General features: G+C 51.1%; 1 protein-coding gene across 1 annotated transcript in view; it reads left to right on the top strand.

The window, feature by feature from the left end:
* Window positions 1–1,935: 1,935 nt before the first annotated feature.
* TOX2 (TOX high mobility group box family member 2) overlaps window positions 1,936–16,789 on the top strand; it is a gene marked incomplete at its 5' end in the record, with an annotated part of 25,256 nt that continues 10,402 nt past the window's right edge. The window contains 3 exons of the mRNA XM_010287036.1: window positions 1,936–2,175; window positions 6,568–6,795; window positions 14,127–14,135. Of these exons, the coding sequence (XP_010285338.1) occupies window positions 1,936–2,175; window positions 6,568–6,795; window positions 14,127–14,135 (477 nt within the window). The remainder of the gene's footprint in view (window positions 2,176–6,567; window positions 6,796–14,126; window positions 14,136–16,789) is intronic.

The raw sequence follows: 16,789 nt of genomic DNA, 5'->3' as shown, positions 1-16,789 counted from the left end.
AGCCAAGCCGACCCCGCTGCCGCTGCGCGCCGGCGTTTCCTCGCAGCCGCCAAAGCCGCGGGCGGCAATTCGGCACGGCCACGAAGTCGGTCAGAGTCCTCGTGCTGCTGCAATAATAATAATGCAAGACATTATTTTCTTCCTGCCAGCTAAATCCCTACGCTTTGTAATTAATACAGAAAAAGGGCAGATCTAGGAAAATCTGTTCCCCTGACACACACTCTTCTACCGACGGGGGATCCGAAAGAGAGCAGAACATGCTGTCGGGTGTTGGGTAAAGCTCTTGATTCCTGACCTGCAGCAGTAAATCTGGTTTTGCGTTTGGATTTATTTCCTCTGAAGCCTACCGAGCCCTTGCAGGTCTTCCCTGGGTTTCTTTTTGTACGTGCTGCTAACCGAGTTGGCAAGGCTCCCCTGGTAATGAGAGATTGCACCTCAGCGGGCTTATCGGAAATGAAAATTGTTAATAAATAAAGCCTGGGTCTTTAAACTCATGTTAACATTAATCAGATTAATATAAAAGGGAAAAAGTCTGGAAAGCGTTTCAGGCAGGGCTTGTTCTCCCTCCCACTGGCTTCCTCCGTGGCTGGAGGAGGCTGTGCCGCAGGAGGCAACTGGCTCCGCCGGCGGGGTGGCCGGGCTGAGGCGGATCCTGGGGTGAAAGTCAGGTTTTCAGGGAAAACGGTACAAACTGGAAATGGGGTCTCGGATCAGCAGGCAGCAGGGCAGCCCCAAAACCTTCCGTGCACCTACAACGTGGCTGGGTTTGTCCTCTTCTCATCTGGTCTCCCCTCCTTGGCCAGGACAAGGGGTTGTTGCTGCTCCCACCTGACCCAACCGTTTGAACTTCGGTTAGTGCCGTGACATGAAGGGATTTACTCTCCACAACATATTTTCATTTTGTGCAGTGTAGCATTCAACATTTCTTATTAGCCATATATATACACACACATATATATACACACACGTGCATCGCTTCTGGTCCCTTCCCTTGCTGGGAAATCTTAGCAGGCAGCCAGTAATCTTCTTTGCCCTTGTCTGGACTTCTTTTATTTTCTTTCTGCTATTTTCATTCCGAGTGGGATCGGAACTGACTGCAATATTGAAAATCGGAAGAGTCATCTCCAGGAGGAGTCGTAATGAGGTGGTGGCCACCAGCAGAGCTTGCCCCCGCGCATTGGGGTCCATCTCGGCGCATGCTGTGGTGCTCACTGCCTCGGGGGCTCAGGGACGTGCAAACCTCTGGCTTGATGGTGTGGTTTACCCCCGGTAGCACCAACGACCCGACATCCATACGGATGATGCAGAAGGGTTGGTTGTGGCACCTTCGTAAACTCGGACAAGCAGATATTTTTTCGTCTATGCATCTACTAAGTGTCGACACCGAGTATTGCTCTGAAGGAGCATGTTTGGGATCTACGGCTTCTAACACTGATGTACGGGGCTGGACTGTCAGCCGTGGGCCCCAAATGCCCTGACACAACACGTGCCGGTGCTCAGCGATGGCCTCAGGTGTGCGGCAGCAAGGCTTGGCCCCAGAAACGCCTGGGACGTTGCAACGCCCTGGCTTCTCCCAGTCATTTGGCCCAAAATTGCTCATTTCAGAACTTTTCTTTCATTCAGACCCCTGGTAGGTGCCAGACACCACTGGTCCCTGAGGCCGGCAGGGCCACCTCCCGGATGCACAGACCTGTGTGCAAACGCAATTTAGCACCTCTCTGTAATCTCCGTGGCAGGACGACGGCAGGAGCACCCGGGGTGCGTGGTGCTCATGTCTTGCTCTTGGCCTGTTTGGAAGGGGGCACGAGGAAGACTTTACTGGTTGTGTAGAATAATTTTAAATCAGTCGATAGGGGTTCATTGTACAGTGATTTGACAGTATGATAAATAAATAAATACCTTTTTTCATTACAAAGTGATGTTCTCCTAACTCAGATCCAGGAGATGGTCCACTCGGACGCCACGTCCTATGAGTCCAACCGCCAAGTGCCCCTGATCAATCGCCCCGGGATGTTAGCCGGCCCCATGAGCGCTCTCAGCCAGTCGCAGCTGATTTCTCAGATGGGGATGCGGAGCAGTGTTACCCACGGTTCCCCATCGCCTCCGGGAAGTAAGTCTGCTACACCATCTCCCTCCAGTTCTACTCAGGAAGAGGAGACAGAGTCACATTATAAGGTACGTGCAGTCACGGCTGTTTTAACAGACAGTGAGAGAATGGCAGATGATATTTTGCAGTGAGGGATAAATTGCAGTAAAGAAGAGCACAGGTTTTTGATTATATTTTGTTTTTTAAATATGTATATATAGTAGGAGACCTTCCCGAGGACAAGGAGATTGCTTCCAACCCGGGGTGAGGTACAGCACGGCAGGCTAGCACACATGCTCGGGTAGGGCACGCAGCAAGTTTGGCAATGAGAGTTGGGCTTTTCTCTCAAGTGTTTACTGGGTCCATCAGGCTGCAGAGTTTCCACCGATGAGGGTTTTGATGAGCAAAGCAGGTTCAGGGCAAAGGTTCTGCAAATGCTTGGGGGCAAAATTAGATTTATGGTGGCTGGTAGAGGAGACTAAAACAGAGAAGGAAAATAAACGCAGGATGGGATTTAACTGAGCTCACCGGACATGGCTTTCTAAGATTAAAAAAAAAAAAAAAAAGAACAGAAATCAAAAGAGGAAGAGTCTTCTGCCTTTTAGTTTGCCTGGGCAGTGTTTTAGGTGGCCAGCAGTGTCTTAATTGATACAGAGTCTGCCTCCACCGCCAACACAACTGCTGTGTTGGCATCAGGAAATCCAAGACTTCCCTAGAAGTGTTGGGACATCTTGGTCAGCACCCATCTTTCTCAGAGTGCACCAGCAAAGCAAGTTCTGCAAGCTGTGTTCTGTGAGTCTTCTGTCTGTTATTTACTGAGGACAAACTGTGGCAATCGCAGGTTGCTGCCTCGACACCCGGTGGGTCTCCATGCCTGCAGGTCCATCACAGGGCTCCCTGGGGGACTTTGATTAAAGCCTTTCATGGAAAACCTTCTCCTGGAAGGTGCTGATCCAAGGATGACACCAGAAGCATTGGTATTGTAACCTTGTCCCACAAAAAGAGACAGTTTTGACAGGATTTGAACATATAACCAGAGCAGAAAATAGTGCAGAGACTGGAAAACCAGGAAAATGCTAGGACTGACCAAAAACCTTTCACTTTCCATGGAAATCCAGGCAAATGTATTCCCATTATTTGTGTGGTTTTTCATCCGTTGGCAGCTTTCACTTCAGATTGGGACATTTCAAAGCAGAGCGCACACAAAAACTGAGCTTCAGGGGAGTAAAACTGTAAAAAGAAGGGATACAGGTGACTGAAAATAGCTGGAGTTTTTCAAACTCCGCAATTCCACATTTGGGGGGACGCAGCGGGACGGGTTGTGCTGCTGGCCCCCATGGTCTGCCACCCCCCTGAGCCCGAGTCATCCTGCTCCAGGGAGTTACCTGGGAGCTGAAACCTTTCATGTCAGCGGAGTATGAGTTTATTCTCAGACCGGGTGCCCTCGCTCTGCTCCTTTCAGCATCACTCAGCTTTCCTCCCGGCCGGCCGGGGCCACGGGAGTCGCTGGGGAGGGCACGGCTTTGGGGCTGGATCTTCTGTTCTCATTGACCCAGCGGTGCCTGTGGGCGTAGGAAGAATTTGGAGACGTCCAATTATGACAGCTTGCAGAGATTGGAATTTTTTCTAATCCTAAATGCATGCCGCCTCATTTTTCTGCCCTGTAAACTACCCGGCACTACAGGTGGAACGGGAGCCAGGTATTTGATGGAGGAAGGAGACTACAAGTGTAAAGAAGGCAGCAGAGCCCGCGTGGCCTGCAGGTCTCTGCTTTCTCTATCTACATAGCTGTTGTATTCACCCGTTGGTCATTTTTCATATGGCTATTAAGGGCCTTTCTGCAACAAGTCATCAAAGCAATGCCTAACGAGCAGAAATTCATCTTGTGACCATGAAGGTCACACGTTAAAGAAATGGGTCTGATGCCAGCAGGCGATGCGGGTCCAGTAGCTCCTCAGAGCCAGGGAGCGTGTGGTTTTAGGAGGTCTCCCAGCCTCAGAGGCATTTACCTGCTCCATTGCTCCGGGGGTTGTACACATGCATGGGAGGGAGAGGTGCTTGTAGCCCCGATTCCAGCTGGATTAGCAATCTCTCTCCATAGTTATAAAAATGATGGTGTCCATGAGATTCCTGCCTTTCACGACTTCAACATCTAAGAAGGCATCAAGCCACCAACTTAGGGGATCGTAGCTGTCACCTGTGAATTGCCCCAGTCCACATCTGGTGTTGCACATGCCTTCTGCTGCCTCCCCAGAGCAGGTCCACGCAGAGGCTGGCGGCCACACACTTCATCCCGCCCCACAAGCCTTCACGGTGGGTTTGACCATGGCTCACCCCTGGAGGGACGCAGGTGCTCAGGGACAGTGAGGCGTGAACATGGCTTAGGTTGTTCCAGAAGCTTCTGCAGTCCAGGGCTGGGCTGTTGTCTCATCCTGCACTGCATCACACCTAGTAAACCGTGGGGAAAACCAGGCAAAGTCCTGATCTGCTCTCTCCTGGGACCTGCCAGCTCCAGGCAGTCTTGCAGGCAGCATCTGTTTTCCATAAATACCATTTTCTCTTTGGTGCTGCCTAAGCAGGACCGACTGTAAAGCCGTCCTCATGGCTGTGGTTGCTTTGCGCCTGCTCCTGGCTCCTTCACTTGGCCAGCGGCCGTGAGGAGAGCAGGTCCCCCCCGCGGCACTTACGTGAATCAAACAGGATTACAGTTAGTTAAAATACCATCTCACTTGCTAATGGGCTGAAGCCCTGTCATGCATTTTTTTTCTCCTAATAAGCTGGCCTTTCACCTCCAGGCCTCCCATTCAAGCCCAATTGGGCAATTTTAAATTAAATGCAGTTTTTTTGGTCTCTCTGCTCATTCACTAATGGTCACTGTCTGTTTGACAAATGTCACTGCGCTGGTACTGAACTTAATGACCAGTCAAGAGCTGCTGAGCGGAGAACAGGAGCGCTGCTGCCCTTTCCTCCCCGTGCCTGGCCTGTGCCAGCTGAAGTGAAGCCTCTTAAATCCCGGCACTTCCAAGCACGCGATCAAATCAGCAAATCCATCAGGAGAAAAGGCCTTTTGCTCCCACGCTCACCGGGAGGCACAGTTTTTGCAACGCCTTGGTGTTTAGGCCTATGTCAGTTGATTATTTTTGGTTTGTTTTTTTTTTTTAGACCTCTAAATGATAGACTGAGCAACTTTCTAAGTAATTTAATTAGCCCAAGCGCCTGGTGGAGCAGAGACTGCTGACAGCAGGTAGCGGCCGAGCATGGCGGGTCCGCAGGCGGAGGTGCTGGTGCCCTTGAGGATGCAGAGATCCAGACTGCAGCAGCCAGTTGGCAGCAAACGGTTTTATTCTCTGCCGTGTTTAATCTCTGGTGTATTTAGTTTTTCGTCCGCTATAAAAAATAGCGCTTCCCCGCGGTGTGAGCTTTCACGGACCACACTGCACCGGGAGCTGTGGTGTGTGTCCATGTACTTCCCAGGGGTCTTTTCCTTGGCACACCGTCACGCAGAGGTTTCTGCCGTCCCATATATTCAATGCGCTGCCCGGTGCATCCCAGTAGAAGCTCAACCATAGCATCTTCTTCTTGTGCTACCTTCACTGGAAGCATCCCTGTTTCCAGCTTGCCTGTTTACTTCCCAGCCTGGTGGCAGTGTCTCGTGCTGAGCAGCCACAAAATCCAGCCGCTGCTGTCTGTGTCCTGCTCCCCTTGGTTCAACCACCCACAGGGCACTGAGCATGGGTACAGCCAGACCTAGTCAGCCGGCTGCGCCCACACCGGTCGGGAAGTGAGCGGTGCGTGCAAAGCGTTTAATGCATCTGATGAAAATAGTTTAATTCCTGGATATTTTTCCTGGATAGGGGTACGTACCTGTTAAAAGGGTGGAACGCATTGTGGATGGCCCCGGTGTGATGGCTAATGCGATGCTGGTGCCGTTTGGTTGGTGCTCACGCCCCTCCTGCCTCGGGAGTGGGGAGGCTGAGCCGCTGGCACCCGTGTGGGTGAGACAAGTCAGAAGCAGCTTCCAAAGGGGGATTTTAGGGCTGGAAATCAGAAACCATGTGGAAGCCAAGTTTGGAAAAATTCATGGACTGCTAAAGGGATCTGGCTAGGAAGTAAGTGTGTTTGGAGAGGTCTCAGAAGGGGATCAAGGAGAGAGCAAGCTTGTGATGCCGGGGAGGAGGAGTGGGAAGGGGAGTGACCGAGGACGAGTGTCTGGAAAGCCCCAGCTTTGGAGCAGGGACGGGGCAGCAAGGGGCAAACCCAAGCTGTGAACTGGGCTGTGAGCAGGCACTCAAGCTGGGCTCAGCCCTCCCTCCCCCAGTTTGTGCAATGATCCTGGAGGCTCCTGGGGACCAAAGAGACCCCCAGGGCTGCTGCCCTCCTCGCCCATGCCCCCTCTCATCCCCTTTGCTAACAAGCTCTAGCAGGGACTCATACTGGACTACTCCCAGCTGACCGCTGAGGTTCATCTCTTGGTTTTGCAGGTTACTGGAGAGAAAAGACCATCAACAGACCTGGGTAAAAAGCCCAAAAGCCAAAAGAAGAAGAAAAAGAAGGATCCCAATGAGCCCCAGAAGCCTGTGTCAGCCTACGCCCTGTTTTTCAGAGACACACAAGCAGCCATCAAAGGGCAAAACCCCAACGCTACCTTCGGAGACGTATCGAAAATCGTTGCGTCAATGTGGGACAGTTTGGGCGAAGAACAAAAACAAGTGAGTTACTGATGTCTGCGTTTGTTTTTCTTTCTTTCAGCTGTTGAGATACATTTTTCCATGGTACGGAGCATCAGAGCCTCCCCAAGCCCGTTAGGAGCGTAGCCGGGGGCTTAAACAGGCTCCAGCGCATGCGCAGAAACGGAGGCTATTTTCAGGAGCGGTGCTGAAGTGCCCGCTGCCACTTGGAGCGATGCTCGCGTGGTTTACACGCCACGCTCCCAGCCCCCAGCCGGCGCGGTGGCGATGTGACGTGCCCCTTGGACAATTCCCGGGGGTGCCCTGCTCCCAGGTCTTCGCCACCCACGTGCCCCGAGGCAGGAGGCTCTGACCCCTCTGCAGGAGGATGCACTGTTTGCTTTGCCTCTGCCCCTTTCTTAGAAAAATCTCTGTTATTACATGGGGAAGAGCAAATTTTTATGACAATTAATCATTCTTGACGGTACTTCGCAAAAACATCAGTGGCCTTTCCGTGACGTGGGGTTTTTACAGCCTTGGACGGGAGATGGGTTTGTATTTACTTACAAGGAATGATGGCAAACCGGCTAACAGCTATTAACTCGCTACTCCCTGGCCTGAAATCTAACGTCAAGGCTTTAAAAGCTTAGGAAGGAGATGTCTGAAGTGGCCTCGCAGAGGAAACCTTCCTGCCCCAAAGCTGTCAAGCACTTTCAGTCTGCTTCACATGGAGACTTCTAGGTCCTGCTTTAATTGTTTTCTTGATGTTGAGTCAGTTACAAAAGCCTGTAATTGCTTGTTGCCTATTGAGAAAACCCCAGGGGACAGTTTCCGTAGCAAATACGTCTTTTCAGCAGGCAGAGCGAGAGCTGACACTGTATGTGATGTGTCTCTGAACCCAAACACGCTCAAACTGACAGTCCCCCATGAGCGGTAAGCGCTTCTCCTGGGCCTGGCTGCCCGCGTTGGCTCCGTCTCTTGCTGGCCGTCCACGGCCAGCATTTGAAGTAGCTACATTCGGGGAGGGAGGAGCAGGGGGGCAAAAAAGTCGTTTAAATGGAAGTCGTGCTAGGAGGTACCTTGCTTTCCACCCCGCACCAAGTCAGGAATGAGACCAAGGCACCTTCTGGGATGAAAGCCCCTTTGCTGATCCATCTGGAGTCTCCATACTGTGCAAAGTGTCGCTTTGATATTTCCATGATCCTCCCCTTTCTCCTCTTTGGACAGGTCGCTGGGGGATCATGCAGGAATTTCTCTTGCTGAGGAAGAGAGAAAGATCCCCTCCGTGTGCAGCAGGTTGGCCCCAGCCCTGCTGCCCGGGGAGCTGCAGGGCTGGGGCTGGCTTTGGGCTGTTGGTGCAAGGTGTGGGCGGTTCAGTGTGGAAAACTTCTGTGTCACCTCTGTCGCGTGCTTTTGTCACTCCCGGCATCTCGGTCTGCCTCTCGCTTTCTCCATCTGCTTACAAGTGTCCCTGTAGGTTGGGCGCTGAGCTCGGCTGCACGTGTGGTTTGTAGAACGGAAGCGCTGGTGCGACCCTGACTCAGCGCAGTGCAAATGCTCGGCTCTTAATTAACAGCAGGGATTAAACCAGTCCGTTTATCTTCCCTGCTAACTGTCCCTTCTTCTCTTTATGAGATAGTAGCAGCCTTGCCGTCTCTTTACACACGCTTTCCAAGTGGCTCCATTTCTCCCTCTGTAATTGATTTAATTAAGTCATTTGTTCCTTGTCTGAATGCTTAAATATTAACTTCCTGGCTTTGTCTCCAGCTGTATACTTTCCTCCCACGACAGCTACCTCCCCGCCCGGGACTCCGGCTGGGAGACACTATTTATCTTTGGCTCTGGGACTGTATGGCTGGTTTGTGCGATGGGGCACGTTCACTCTTGAAGTGTTCGGCTAGATGAGAGTTGATTTGGTCCCTGTTTGCTTTCCCCTGCCAGCATCCCCAGTCAAGTTTGTTTAGAATCATAAGGCCGTGCAATGGAAAGGAAAAAAGGAAAAAGGAAAAAAAAAAAAAAAAAGCATTAAGAAAATGTCTTTAATATGTGAAAACAAGTGCCTAGGCTGTCCTGCGGATCCTTTCTGCCGAGGACTGCAGGACATGCTGTGCATGTTCACGATGAAGGTGAGCAGCCCATGCCCAGCACTCCCTTGGCACGACTTGGGAGGGGACGGTGACCGGGCAGGACAGCAGTGCTGTGGTGCCATCACTGGCCAAAGTCCTGATGGGACCTGGGAGCCCAGACTGCCACGTGGCTGCACCGGACCGTGGTTTGGCTCGTCACCAGGCAGGAGCATGGACTGCTCTGGACTGGGGTGGGAAGGTGGAAAAGGGAAGTATTTAACCCCCTGCATCGCTCTAGTGGCAAGAGTGGTTTTCAGTATCTTCATATCCTCACTGCAGAAAGCCATGCAGAAGACAACCCCGGGAAAAAAACAACACAGCGATGACAAATTAGGCAGGCAAGAGCCAAGTCTGGATGTTCTTGCTCAGTTACGAGCAAGGTTTTCGTCAAAGAAAGCTTCCCCTCTTCCTGGCGTGAGAAAAGAGGGTGGGTTTGAGGCTGGGGGATCTGACTGGGGCTGGGCTGTGGTGCCAGACCTGGATCCCTCACAGCCCCCGAGGTGTTCATGGTGGGGCTGGGGCATCACGTCTCCAGAGGCCCGACGTGCAGACCCCAGCCCCGCACGCAGTGACTAAGCAGTCGTTTACATCACCGTTCGTTTCTGCTGCAGAGGAGGATTACAAAGCTGACTTTCCCCTTGCCAGCGGGCACGGTGTTTCCCCAGCCCTGGGTGTGTTTTGTTCCTGCCTTGTGGGACAACAGCAACGGGCAGGGAGCAACCGGGGAGGGTGTTCCAGGCAAGCTGGCCGAGAAACCCAACCTCGGCCAGGGCATTTTGGACTTGTGGTCCCCCGCCACGTGTCGGCAGCCCCCGGCACATGCCCCGCATCCGTCCGTCCCTCCCAGCCCCATCCTGCCCAGAAGGGTTAGGCAGAGCGTGGGGTGGCCGCCATGCCAGGGCCAAAGGAACGAGGAAAGCCCGATGCCGGTGGCTTGTAGCCACGCTGCCGGTGCATCACGGCCAGCGCCTCAGGCGAGGAAGGGTGGTCCTGTGTCCCCCCCAGGCAGAGAAACGAGACGCCACCTCGTCGCCAGGTAGCTCAGGCCGGCACGCGGAGGGTTAATCCTCTGCCATTTGTGCTGCTAATGATTATATGCACTGTAATATCAAAGCTGTAGCTATTTATTTGCCATTGAGCAGGTGCTGCTGCTCCCACAAAGCAAATTTGCTTTCTCCTCCTGATGAAACAAGCAAAATAAAGGTTGCTCACGTCCCATTTAAGATACGTTTTTTTTTCCCTGTGCACTAGCTGAAAGACAAACACCGACTGGGAACCAGAATGTATATTATGCAAGAAACCATATAATCTAGGAGCATCTTTGATTTGGCTGCTGCTGTCACAGACATGTATTTCAGAGAGAGGCTTTTTTTTTGCCCCCCCCCTTCTTTCGTTCTTACTGGTTTATCATTTGCGCCTTTGTCATTTTGTTCCTTCTTCTTCTCTTCTCAGCCTCTTCACAATGAATCTTCATTTTCCCTCTGACACACTTGTATCTAAATTTCCTTATTTCCTGCCTTTTTTTATTTATATCTGTTGCCTGGTGATTTGATCATGCTGTGGAATACAGGATTAGCAATCTCCGTGTCCTTGGGTACTGCTCAAGGACACCTGTTCGGCAAAGCGCGTTTTCTTCCCCATTTTAACCCCTTCCAGTGTGGCCGTGCATGCCTAACAGTAATAAGTAACAATACCTTTAAATATCTCCCGCGCTGCATTAGCGGGACGTTGTAATCTTCATTCTTCAACAGCTGGCGTGGCCCTTTCTAAGAAGCTTACATGGGAATCTGAAGAATGTGACTCAGGGGAAAAAAAAAATATTAATACGTACTCTTTGAACTTTGCAAATAGTTTAGCAGCTGTTCCTGTAGAGATAGCTTAGACCATGGTGGAGAGTGAAATGCTAATTCAGCCATTATCATCAGATGGGGTACCTGTCGTAGTAATCCGCCGGCAGCTCCGGGTCCCTGCTCGAGGCTCGCAGAATCCCATGTCTTGGTGTTATTTTTTTTCATTAGCAGGAATCGACCAGCATTCGCAGCGTGGTTTGGCAGGGCACCCTGATCTGACAGAAATTAGAAGACTTCGAGCACTAGGCTGGAGCAAACTCTGCTAATTCAGTAGGAAGGAGCACGGACGCAGTGCTCCCCGCCTGCTCCCAGCGCGCCCCACCCGGCAGGGCTGCAGCCCCCTCCCCTCCTTCCACGGGGCCACCAGCCCTGCCACGGGCAACCTCTGCTCAAGAGCGGGTGACACCTAGCCCTGGGTGGCTGTCCTCTGCTGGGGGGATTTCATTTGGATGATAAGCCTGGAAGCTCTCCAGAGCATACTGAGAAGTCACCGGTGGGATTTGCTCTCTGCCACGTTCTCTTACTCCCTCTCTGAGCACCTTCCCCTTGCCCACTGTATTTTGGGGGGAAAGGATGCTGGTTTGGAGCCTGGTGATGACGAAGCAAGGGGAACACTGCCAAGCTGGCAGTTGTAGATGTCTCTTGAACCTGCTTCTTTTCATTAGGAAATACAGCAACAGATTCAAAGTATTGGGTCGGTGTTTCCCTAGACCCTGGAAACCCGGAGTGCGGCGGCATTGAGAAGTTTCTGAGCGATCTGTTGAGTGAACCTCAGGCTAAACCAGGGCTTCCCATCCTGGGGAAGCAGAAGCCAAGTCGGACAAAATCAGCATTTCCAGTTGAGTTTATGAGTCTGGGAACTCGCTGGGGACACAGAGGTACTGGAGATGCGTTCTTGCTCGCAACGGCCCTGCCTCACTGGGACCAGTTCAGTAATGCTAAGAGACTCCATGGCCAGATGCGTATGTGATTTTCCCATACAAATGCACGGCCTGGAGAATAACACAGCGTTCACACTCCAGGGATAAATTACCCAGCAGAAAAGTTACTCGCTCAGCAGAAAAATAATAGATCACCCATCTAATCAGATCCATCTGCTCATCGAACCTGATACATCACCCGGTGACAGGACACTGCGTGTATCTGCGGTGGGACAGAGGCATCTCAGGCCAGCTGTAAAGCTGTGTCGCAGAGCCGTCACGGGACGAGATCCCACGGGAGCCACCTGCAGCGGGTGCTGCCTGGCAGCGTGGCCATCAAACTGCCCGCTCCCAGCATCGTGCAGACCTTCGTGGAACCACCACTGGTTGCAGTTTCCTGCTGCTGCCCCAAAGCCCTGGCAGTGAGGGGCTGGAAGGGTCCAGCCAGTTGCCCTGGCCTGGCCTGGAAGGAGGTTTCAGCATCTTCTGAGCGTCAAGGAAAGCCACGTACCGGAGAGGAATGAAAGCGCCAATCCCAAACAAGGTTTCGAGAGAGGTCTGGTGGAGACCAGGATAATGATAGGGAAGACGTGAAGGGTCACAAAAGTCTTAAAAGCAGCTCCAAGAGTGTGACTTCTCTTCTTGGAGAGCAAGATCAGAAGTGTGGAAGATTAATGTGGTGTGCTTTTCACGGGAAGTTAGGGGTTGGATTTGTCACCCTCCTCCTCTGTTTCATTTGGAGTCTTCTTCTGTGTGCCCTCACATGGAGTGACAGATGACTTGCAGCCAGGTGGCACCATGAATTCAAGGCAGAGGAAAGCAGGAATCTTTCAGGATGCTTTAATCAATGGTAATTGCTACTTGATTATGGATTTATCCATTCGTTCTCCAAAGGACTGCTTCACAGCACTGCATCTCCAGCAGGGTAAAGGAGGAGCTCTCCTGAAACCGTGCAAATCGTTCCCATAGCCAGAGCCTTCTGTGTAGGTGTCCTCAGAGATGTCAGATGCTCAACGGCTCCCGTGCCATAGCTGGGAGAGCCTGGGGGAATTGGAGCCCTGCTTAACCAGCAACCTTGTGATGGGCATCATCGACAGGTGCCTCCCATGTCCAAGCCTGCTGACCTCAGGACTTAGCAATCCAGACTATAGGTACAAGTCCGAAGGAGATGCGCTGAGATTTACACAGTAAAGGTAGCTTGGGTTAGTTGGTTTTAATGGGAGGAGGGACAGAATGAGTCTTCCCCAAGAAGGGAGCAGGAGGCATACAGAGGGGGTGCGAGGAGGTGAGGAAGAGCTGGGAAGGAGTAAGGCTTACGTGGCCGTGTTCGCTATATGCATTTCTGATGGCCATGAGGAGGCCACACACAAAAAGAAGGGTGGTGTGGCAGAGACTGCCGTGCACGGAGGAAGTGTTTTCGAGTCATCTTATGAATAAGCCATAAGTTATGATGATCCCAAGAGATATCTTGCAGGAAAGTGTATAATAGTTACAAGAAAAACCCTCCAGATTTACAAGCAGAATAAAGTCCAAATTTATACATTTGGTGGGAAAAAAAACCCAGTCATGGAATCATGGAAAGGAGGGCAAGGAGAGACTTAAGAGGTCAACCAGACCATACTGCTGCCTGAAGTCAGGATCATCTCTACTTAAGCCATTCTTGATGGATGTGTGCCTAATCTGTTCTTAAACCTTCAGTGGTGGAGATTACACATCTCCCCAGGCAATCTCTTCCTGTGCTTAATTATCCTTGGTGTTAGGAATGCTTTCCTCTCGCTCAGCTAACATTTCCCCTGTTACAATTTAAGCCTGTTGCATCTTTTCCTGTCTGCAGGAGGTGCAGAGGATCACTCATGGCTTCTTTCTTTGCTGCGTCGCATTTGGAGGCTGTGGCTCCTCTCGATCTTCTCTCCCAGCTAAATAAAGGGAGTCCTTCAGCCCTCCTCCCGGAGACCTTTGCTGCACTTTTCATCTCTTCTCTTCTGATGGTCTGTCTCTTTTTTGAAGCAAAATGCCCCGAACTCCATGTAGGATTGCAGCAGAGACCTCTTCACTTGGGATCAGTGGACCCCTTGATTTTTTGGGGGGTGTTTGAGCTCTTTTCATCCTTCTCCAGGCTTGGAAAGCAGCGTTTCTGCTAAAGCAGGCGGGCCGGGCGGCAGAGGTTACCGATAACGGCTCCGGCTGTCATTCAGTGCCTGCACGACACGGAGCCGTTCGTGGGCGTCCGCGGGATTTGGAATAATTGTCTTCTCTAATTAACTGGTTATCAAACAAGAACATTTCATTACGGTACAATTACTAGCTGCTTTGCTGAGACACAGAGGTGTCAGGATTGCGATCCCAACATATGCTTCTTACAGCTCTGATTTTTTGTTTTCATAATCACTAACCATTTTTGCCCCCCCTCCAACCCACCCACTCGCTTAATGACTAATGAATCCTCCCGCTAACGAATAAGGAAAATAAATCAGCAGGCATGGCAGGTTAGAAAGGAAAACATGCAAAATGTTTTGAGGATCCTTAAATCTGATAAATTACTTTGAAATTAAAATCCCTGGGAGAAAATGTGATTTAATTAGAACGTAACATGGTTTTGTCAATGTTTAATTTAAAATTTTAAAGGTTATAAATACTGCACTGGAGCTGCCGGTACACAGAGGATTCGTGAGAAGTATCGTTCGGGTCCGCTCTACCCACGTCAGCGTGGCGTTTCCCCAGGCAGTGGTTTCGCCGCTCAGCGTCCTCAGCGGAGCGCTGCGTGGGTGCAGAAAGCCCCCCGCGTGCGGGACAGGACTGAAGAGGTCCCAGCAGGAGACCCTGAAGGATGGGTTTGGGTTTTTTTACAGTAGTGGGTTCGACACTGGAAGAGGTTGCCCGGAGAAGCTGCGGATGCCCCGTTGTTGGAAGAGTTCAAGGTCAGGTTGGATGGGGCTTTGAGCATCCTGCTCTGGTGGAAGGTGTCCCTGCCCGCGGCAGGGGGGTTGGACCAGATGGTCGTTGAAGGTCCCTTCCCACCCAAACCCCTCCATGATTCTATGGTCACAGACCACACAACCTGCTAGGAACCTTCCGGAGCCGGAGAGAGCTCCGGGGAAGAGCGCCTGCGCTCGCCCTCTTACCCTCGCCGGTGGCCAGGGCTGGAGCGGGGCTGGCCCGCGCGGCTCAGGGGCTCCTCCTCGGAGCGACCCCCTCTCCCTTCGGAAGGACGCGCTGCTCAGCTGCCCCTGCCCGGTCTTGCTGCATCAGACGCGCCTTCCAAGCGCGCGTGAGGCTCAGCGCCGGGGAAAAAAGACAAGGCCAGATGAAGGGGCGGGGGGGGAAAGGGTGCAGCAGAAAAAGCAAGTGACGGAGATGAAGATAAGCACCGAATTCATAAGTTATTTGTTTCTTTGCATTTAGGTTAAGGAAGTGTCATTTGCCTGCCTTCTCACTGTCCATAAATTGCAGATTTTTCTCCAGACAAGTCTTCCTAATAATTGAATTCCTCTCCGCATAGCTGTGCATACTTCGATTTCCCACTGCCCCAGATTAAAAAAAAAAAAAAAAAGGCAAAAAACGTTCTTGGTATTTTGCCGCTACAGAGGAAAAATATCAATACGTTTTCAATACATCAGCACCCAGCTATGGCCACTGTTACACCAGCCTGAGACACGGGAATTCATATTTCATTGCTGTGCAGGCGTCAGGTACCGCGTTCAAGAGCATCCGTTAGCAGCAGCGTTTCTGCTTCACCGTGCGTGCTGGGGCGGTAGCAGGGGTGTCGCTGCGCGGGGCCGCGGACGTGCGTGGGGCGAGGACTGCAGAGCAAGGTAATAGCTTTTATTAGGGGAAGCGATACAGTCGGAAGAAATAGTTGCTTTTCACAGGCAAACTCTTCTTCAGGCTGACATTTTGAAATGTAATTTTGTTCCGAATGGAGCAAATATAATACTTCTCGAATACCGTAAAGCCAAAGACAAACTTGGGAAAACGCTCCGTTTCAGAAAATTACTGGCTGAGACCTCCGGTGTGTCAAGTCAGAACGTTTCATTACGGGAATCTCTCTGGTTTAGCGATGAAAATAGGGTTTTCAAACCTTTTTTGAGAGAATTTATCTGTACTGATTTTAAACTGAAATTCAGATAACTGGGTAGTTTAACTGCTGGAAGGTTATTTTCCCTTCGGGGGCCAGTGTTAGAAGGGAGTCGGGTGCTGCCGTGGCTGTGGAAGTTTGCAGGGGAAAGGAGATAAACATTACCACAAGGCTTCAGCATCTTGGTTGTTGAAAGCTGTCGTCGTTTTTAAAGCAGAATTAAACATATGTAGATCTGTTCTAATTGAAATCAACTTTTGGTGCACTGCTTGAGCGGGGCTTTGAGTTTCCAGTGGAGGAGAGGACTAACGGGTATTTTTCTCTGGAGTTAGTTTCTGCCTTTTTGCTGAAATTTTCATTCCATTTTAAAATATTCTTCTTGCTTGCTTGGTTCAATCTCTTTTACCCCATGGGGACTTACGCGGCTTGAGACAGGCTGGATTACGCTGTTATTTTTACGTACATGGAGGACCAAACCCTGGGCAGAAAAGGGACCGGCACTGTGAAATGATCATGAAACATGGCTCGTTGCAGGGGAGAGAAGGAAGAATAAGCAATAATTCACTCTTACAAAGTTGTATTATTTTTTTTCTTGGGGTAGCAAAGTCTCCTGATACTTGCTGTTTCCCTGCAAGCCCCAGCTCCCCAAATCATAAGATTAGGCAAAAATCTCAGCTTTTACATGATGAGGGAGCACTTCCCAGCTGTCAGGACTGCAGAAAGGAGCTGGAGTTTTGAGCTCTAAAGGCTTAGTAACGGGAAAGCCAAGAAAACGAATGAGTACTTTAGGATTTCTGAATGTCTCACCATTTTTTAAGCCAGTCCTGTCATTTGGGGATTTTGGCTCTTGCCTTGCTCTTCCAAGGGCCTGGATCACACTTTCCCCCGGTTCCTGTTGGGAAGCGGTTTCTCCAAGTTCACCCTGTAGAATGAGGTATGTCTCTTACAGCAGATGCACATAAATACCTGCCCAGACACGCGGACCGCTCCGGCCTGGGACGCCTCCAAAAATCCCGGTGTGGCCCAATCCAGGGGCTTTATTTGCTCGATTTGGAGTAAATCCCT

This window comes from Phaethon lepturus, unplaced genomic scaffold, assembly GCF_000687285.1.
Source record: "Phaethon lepturus isolate BGI_N335 unplaced genomic scaffold, ASM68728v1 scaffold38855, whole genome shotgun sequence".
NCBI classification, from domain to species: Eukaryota; Metazoa; Chordata; class Aves; order Phaethontiformes; family Phaethontidae; genus Phaethon; species Phaethon lepturus.
Note: the sequence above shows the minus strand (reverse complement) of the source record. Positions and strands in the feature narration are given on the sequence as shown.